The sequence below is a fragment of the Galeopterus variegatus genome, unplaced genomic scaffold (genome assembly GCF_000696425.1).
Source record: "Galeopterus variegatus unplaced genomic scaffold, G_variegatus-3.0.2 Scaffold2648, whole genome shotgun sequence".
Classification (NCBI taxonomy): Eukaryota; Metazoa; Chordata; class Mammalia; order Dermoptera; family Cynocephalidae; genus Galeopterus; species Galeopterus variegatus.
Genome location: NW_007728759.1, coordinates 169,291 through 176,941, shown reverse-complemented (window position 1 = coordinate 176,941; position 7,651 = coordinate 169,291). Strand labels below are relative to the sequence as shown.

Genomic DNA, 7,651 nt, shown 5'->3' with positions numbered 1-7,651 from the left:
CCCAATACACACCCCAAGAAATACAACACCACCAACAGTTGGGGGCACAGAGAAAGGACAACTGGTATACTCTCTGGTCGCTATGTCCTCCCTACCACACAAGCTGAAGAAATCCTCTTAGATTTCAACAATTCAATTTATGTAGACTATGAACCTCTACTAAGCCTTCTTCAGCTTTTATATTACTCTCCCCACATGGCCAAGTTACTAAAACAAATCACTTGAAGCTGTCCTTTGTGTACTCATTGTTCCAATCAAGGTGGCCTCCAAGTCCAGTCCTTTCCCACCCACCAGACCAGAGGATACACTCCTGGCCAGGATTGGCAAATTGGCTTTACACACATGCCTCCCCAGAAGAAAACACGTTATCTTCTTACTTTAGTAGATACCTTCTCTGGTTGGATTGAGGCCTTCCCCTCCACCTCAGAGGATGCAGCATCGGTAACACGTGCTCTCACCTCAGAAATCATCCCTTGTTTTGGCCTGCCCACCAGCCTCCAGTGTGATAACAGCCCGGCATTTGTTTCCCAGATTACACGACTCACCGTGCAGGCCTTACATATCAGATGGAACCTACACATACCATATTGACCCCAATCATTGGGGAAAACAGAGAAAGCTAATCACCTCATTAAAACACACCTCACCAAGCTGTCCATGGAGTTTCACCTCCCCTGGACACAACTTCTCCCTCTAGCACTCACTCACCTGCGAGCTGCCCCCCGCAAGCCCACAGGCCTCAGCCCCTTTGAACTTATGTATGGCAGACCCTTCACTCTCCCACCTCTCCCTTCCAGCACATCACCTCTAGGCCAGTATCTCCCTACTCTTTTGCTCATTAGGGGTCTTCTTCAGGAACAGGCCAACCATCTATTACCTCATCCTTTCCCCACCACCCCCTCAGATTTAAAACTGAGCCTGGGACAGCAAGTGTATATTAAACCCGAATCCCAAAGCCTCTCTCACCATGTTGGGAAGGGCCTTATACAGTATTTCTCCCCTCCCCCCCCCCCACAGCAGTGAAAGTACTAAGCAAGACCCTGTGGTATCACTTAACCTTGGTAAAACTAGCACCTGAGACTTTACCCAAAGATTCTGTTAACACCAACTCAAAAGGGTCCCTTTGCTCAACCCCCAACTCAACACCTCCTTACACCTTGTCCATTTTAGGACCCACAAGGTTAAAAATCTCCAGGACCTCTGCTCTTCCCCCAATCCCAGAAGAAGGATGATCCTCCCCCCCGGCGATTATCTTCCCAGTCTTGCAGGCCCATTTCACGTACTTCACACAGGAGCTGCTCCAAGGCTGGTCCTGCCCCTCCACTTCCAGTACTGAAGATATCCTCGAGTGGATGACCGAAGGAGCCTGGCAAGGGGCCCTCTGCAGCTACACTCCAGATGAGGTTGTTCTTTACTCTTTCTTTTTATTATGCACCCTTTTTCTCTTCTAACCCAATTAGCCTTTTTCTTTCTCCTACTCTCTTCTATACCATCTACACATGCTACCTCCTACATACAATGTGAAACCACGGTAATGGTTGCAGGATCTGGGTGGATTATGGGGTCACAGTTGTTAGCTAGACTTAGGGGAGAGCCCCCAAAAGATATTCTCAGCCCTAACACATGCTCCCACTGTGTGTTATGACCAGTCAGATGCCATTAGCTGTACACACAGCAAACAAACATCCTGGCAGAAGTAGTTCTACAAAATAGATGGGGCCTAGACCTGCTACCAACAGAGAAGGGAGGGCTTTGTCTATTCTTAGGGGAGGAATGCTGCTTTTACACACACAAATCCAGCAACCAGATGGCTAAAAAGAGCCAGGCTGCAGCAGACTCCTGGGACAATTGGAGTGGGCTCTGGAAATGGACGCCCCGGCTGGTACTGTTACCAGGACCCTTAACCATGACAGCCTTCTTCTTCTTCTTGGTCCCTGCCTCTTTCAGTGTTTCTCTAATTTCTTATAGGAACTCATGCCAAGACGTCACTGAACTCGGATACCGGCCTCTCCAGGTCAGAGACTGGGAAGAACACGGCTTCCCCCCAGGAAACCAACAGGATGCTTTGTTTTGCCTGATTTTTCCACCTGATCTTTCCTCTCCTCCCACCTCCAGCAGGAAGTAGCTTCAGAAGAATGAGACCTCTGCCCTTTGCCCCTTTTTCTATACTTAAAAGGCAGGAATAATAGATCTGCAACATAACCAGCGCCATTTTAGACAAGCCCAAGTACAAAATGGCACCACCCACCTCCTCCCTCCCCCGCCCCCCCTTCTCTTTTACAAGGAGCCTCATGGTTTTGTAGAAAATGAAACTTTTGGCATTTTCACATGCGCAGAACTCTCCGTTCCCATGGCCTGACTCAATCCCCACCCGGGAATTACATCACCTAGCTCTTGGTGCCAACACACCAGTATAAGCTCCCACCGCCCTAGGTTAGCTGTGTCCTCCACTGTGAGCACAGCCCGGCAGATTTCTTTCTTTAATAAAGCTTGACCAGTCCCCGGCATTTCGGCTCAATTTCTTTCAGTGGATGCTGAGACAATTTTGCTTTGCTTACCACCTCTTCTACATTGTTAAAGTGGTGTGGCGAAATGGAAGTTTTCTTGAATGTCCTGAACATTAACGACCTTAACTTTCCCTTACTGCATTGACTTGATAGCTGTATAATCTTGAAAAAGTTATGTAACTTGTCTCAAACTCAGTTTCCACATCTGGAAGCAGGGCCTAACAACAATTTCTCTCTGCCCATAAAGAAGCATGGTAAGTCTCTACTGACATAAGGTATGTGGCCAGCTTTGGAGATAGAAATCAACAGACGAGAGTGCAGAAACAACCTTACTTATCAATATGTCTCCCAGGAATTAGGACAGTGTCTGGCATAACAGCTAATCAAAATAAAATTAACTGAAAGAAAAATTTTAAAAAGTAAGGCATTAGTCTCTATCCCATACATCATAAACAATGAAGACAGCATAGATTTAACATATTTTTACCTGTATGAGATTGAGTCTTTTTCTTTTTTTGTCCTTTTGCATCCAATTTTCCTAGTATCCTAGTATAAAGTAGAAGCTGAGAGCAAAAACCATCTACCCCCACACTCAGTGTAGATCCAGAGAATAGAAACCAAACCTTTCTGACCACATAGCATGATCTTGCAATTCCACGGTCTCCATCATCCTGATATCTGCCCAATCCTAATAAAGTCTCCACTTTGAAACACTCTCATTAGATCAAATTTCCAATTCTCAATAAATTTTGACATTGCTTCCCCTCCCCCCCAAGGCATTGCCAAAGCTTTCTTGAGGTGGCAGTCTCCCTTACCTGGGTAAAGAATAAACACTTGGCTTTATCTCAGGTGGTGTTGGTGACATTTGAGAAGCCAGTTTTCAACAAAACCTATGAGTATTCTTTTTTTTGTCCTTTTTTGAGACCGGCTGCACCGCGCTCAGCCAGTGAGCGCTGTGAGCACACTGGTCATCCCTATATAGGATCCGAACCCGTGGCGGGAGCGCTGCTGAGCTCCCAGCGCTGCACTCTCCTGAGTGCGCCACGGGCTCGGCCCAAAAACCTATGAGTATTCTAAGAATAAGAATTTTTTCAAAATTGCAGAACTCTAAGTAAATATAGATTTCATGACACAGAAAATCATTTGTAATATCTGAATAACTGACATTATAAATGAGTGTATATATTTCTGTTGTGCTTAATTTTTTCATAAATCATGTTAATTTTTGATTAACTTATGATAGAGCAAAATATCTCCAACGTATTCACTTGTGATATAAATGGTTCAAATCCATCAATTTATATTTTTTTACAAGTATAAACTAGGATTTTAACCCCCAAATTGGAGTTGAAAACAGCATTTTTGTTTTTACTATCTCGTAGTATTTCTTTCAATATATAGATATTCTTTGAACCAAAAAGTTAAATCCAACTTACTTAATAATGTGGGATCTTACCTTTTCCAGTTTTGAAAGAGCAAGAGAATAACAGTCTTTGGCTCTGAATTGCATAAATCTCATATTGGCTGGGTGAGTAAGCTCTGTGATAATACTGAGACTGGAAANAATAAAATTAACTGAAAGAAAAATTTTAAAAAGTAAGGCATTAGTCTCTATCCCATACATCGTAAACAATGAAGACAGCATAGATTTAACATATTTTTACCTGTATGAGATTGAGTCTTTTTCTTTTTTTGTCCTTTTGCACCCAGTTTTCCTAGTATACTAGTATAAAGTAGAAGCTGAGAGCAAAAACCATCTACGCCCACACTCAGTGTAGATCCAGAGAATAGAAACCAAACCTTTCTGACCACATAGCATGATCTTGCAATTCCACGGTCTCCATCATCCTGATATCTGCCCAATCCTAATAAAGTCTCCACTTTGAAACACTCTCATTAGATCAAATTTCCAATTCTCAATAAATTTTGACACTGCTTCCCCTCCCCCCCAAGGCATTGCCAAAGCTTTCTTGAGGTGGCAGTCTCCCTTACCTGGGTAAAGAATAAACACTTGGCTTTATCTCAGGTGGTGTTGGTGACATTTGAGAAGCCAGTTTTCAACAAAACCTATGAGTATTCTTTTTTTTGTCCTTTTTTGAGACCGGCTGCACCGCGCTCAGCCAGTGAGCGCTGTGAGCACACTGGTCATCCCTATATAGGATCCGAACCCGTGGCGGGAGCGCTGCTGAGCTCCCAGCGCTGCACTCTCCTGAGTGCGCCACGGGCTCGGCCCAAAAACCTATGAGTATTCTAAGAATAAGAATTTTTTCAAAATTGCAGAACTCTAAGTAAATATAGTCTCCTGAGTGCGCCACGGGCTCGGCCCAAAAACCTATGAGTATTCTAAGAATAAGAATTTTTTCAAAATTTCATGACACAGAAAATCATTTGTAATATCTGAATAACTGACATTATAAATGAGTGTATATATTTCTGTTGTGCTTAATTTTTTCATAAATCATGTTAATTTTTGATTAACTTATGATAGAGCAAAATATCTCCAACGTATTCACTTGTGATATAAATGGTTCAAATCCATCAATTTATATTTTTTTACAAGTATAAACTAGGATTTTAACCCCCAAATTGGAGTTGAAAACAGCATTTTTGTTTTTACTATCTCGTAGCATTTCTTTCAATATATAGATATTCTTTGAACCAAAAAGTTAAATCCAACTTACTTAATAATGTGGGATCTTACCTTTTCCAGTTTTGAAAGAGCAAGAGAATAACAGTCTTTGGCTCTGAATTGCATAAATCTCATATTGGCTGGGTGAGTAAGCTCTGTGATAATACTGAGACTGGAAAACAACCTACATTTCCAAAAAAAAAAAAAAATTGCATTACACTAACAATCAGATATGGAATTTTTTTTATAACAACATATTTATGAGTGAGTGATTCCTAGCCTTAGGCATAAAACTATACCCAATTACAACAGCAGGCAGTGCCACACAAAATGTTCTGTACAATGTAAGAAAAATGAAACACTACTTTCCAAAGAATATTTTATCAATATTTTAGCACAATATGAAAAATAAATTCAGTAATTTTGCTTTTATTAGACATTTTCTCTCTATAATTATGAAACAGTATAGAAGGGAAACTCATAAAGCTGATTTAAGAAGTTACAAGGTTACTTTGTGAATAATATTGAAACAGAAATTTATATGATGAATAAAACTGACTGGCAAAAATTTCACATGATGAATTTCTTGTCCATTTGATGTCCTACGACTCCCTATTCTCATAGTACACAATTTTTAAATGTCCTATCTTGCTACAATGAACTTCTGAGAAGAAGAAATATCTTTCTATAAAATTTCATTGTAATAAATTGGGATGAAGGCTAAATAAAGCATTGATAATGTTGTTCCAAAAGGATCCTGGGAATTTTCATGTCCCATGGCTTTGCACTAGCTTTCTTTCCATTTTGACACCCCTCCCCCCCTGCCAAATACCTACATAAACATGCACACATACACACGTGCACACATGAGATTTTTCCCCCCAGAGAACAGGGGCAGAATAATGCCACAATAAGTGCCATTTTATTTTTGCTGCTGTTGATGATCGGATCCTTACCTGATATTTTGCGTGACAGGTAGCTTTCCCAGTTTCAGATATTTTGAGATTCTCTGTGGCAACCACTTTCTGTGATAATCACTTATAGCCACTTAAAATTCCTCTCTTTAGGTTAAACTCATCCCTTGAATTTAGGGATTAGAACTGACTGAAAATATGCAGGATATAAACAGCCAGTTTGTGGCTCAAAAACAAATTAGCTTCTGTGACTCTCATTTTATGCCAGTTCCAGGAGTGAGGATACTGTTACTGCCATGCTTTGGTGCTTTATAAAGAAATGTGCTTATTTTAAGATGGGAGCCCCGTCGCTGAACCCCAGATGGGAGCCCTGTCGCTGAACCCCATGCTACTGATGAGCTTTTACCTGTGCTCAGGTCTAACTCCCTAATGCTGGTTGATTATCTGCCAGGACTTCTCCCTTCTGCTAGGGACAGTGGGCTTGCCCGATGGCTCCGCACCCTGGAGGGGCCCGCTCTCCAGCCTGTGGCTGAGCCTCTCCTCATTACCTGTCTCTAAGGTCTGTTTCCCCTGGGCTTTCGTCACCATTCCAGTTAAGACACTAAACCATCATTAAGAACAGTTTCTTTCAGAGTTATCTGTGAAACTCGTATGCCCTCTTAGCTACATAAATAGATTAATATTTGGGATTTACCTAATGAAGGCTTATGTTATCACTGGGTGTTTTGTGAAATCCACTCTTTATAATAGGAAGGAATATAGTCAGTATCATATGGCTTGATCTCCATTTTGAGAACAAATATTACTGTATTTCTTGATCTAGGCAAATCATAGTAAGTGTGACAGAAATAATGTAAGCAAAACAGCAATCAGAATATATTTTCTTTTGCTGATTTTTAATGTTAAAATATTTTAATTTTATTTGTGCCAAGGACTGCTGTCTTCAATAATTCTGTGACCTTGAGTTGGTTAAGGAAACTCTGAACCTCAGATTCTGCAAAGGTGGGGTGTCTAGTAGCTTAGAGTCATGGTTTGTGAAACACTTGGCACAGTTTCTGACACACAGTAGGTACTGTTTCTTAGTTGTGGTGGTATTACTATTTTCTTAGCTGTTTTCCTTCTGTGCTGCTATTTCTGCCTGAAACGTATTTTCTTTCCTGTTTACTTCCCTCCTCAAACTCTATATTTTGAAATCCCAACCATTACTTAAAGTTTCTCTTGAATCTAATTGACATGGAATTTAAAAATATGTTTAAAGTGAGAATCATTTTCTCCACTTTGGCTCCCTGGTATTTGATTTATACCACTTATTACACTGACTCCTGCCTTATACTCTAGTTGGCTTTATTCACGCTCTAGCTCTCCTATTAAATCATGACATCTAGAAAGACAAAATTTTCCTCTCAGTGCCTACTACTGCATCTTCTATTTCTTTAATTAATCAAAGTTTGTTAAAATAAATAATTTCACAATTCTTGTTTGTGCATTTGGGATTCATAGTTGAGTAGATAAATTCTTGATGAAGAGCATGCTGAATTTAATTAGTTTATGGAGAAACACAGTATTATCCACATTCCACATGAGTTTGTCTCAGCAGTTCT

The 7,651-nt window shown here is 40.8% G+C and overlaps 1 protein-coding gene across 1 annotated transcript in view; it reads right to left on the bottom strand.

Annotated features, from left to right (window-relative positions):
- The window catches only part of LOC103598507 (potassium channel subfamily T member 2-like), a gene marked incomplete at its 5' end in the record, with an annotated part of 230,756 nt that overhangs the window by 81,945 nt on the left and 141,160 nt on the right, over positions 1–7,651 (bottom strand). Inside the window, 1 exon segment of the mRNA XM_008582500.1 lies at positions 5,209–5,320. Within this exon segment, the coding sequence (XP_008580722.1) occupies positions 5,209–5,320 (112 nt within the window).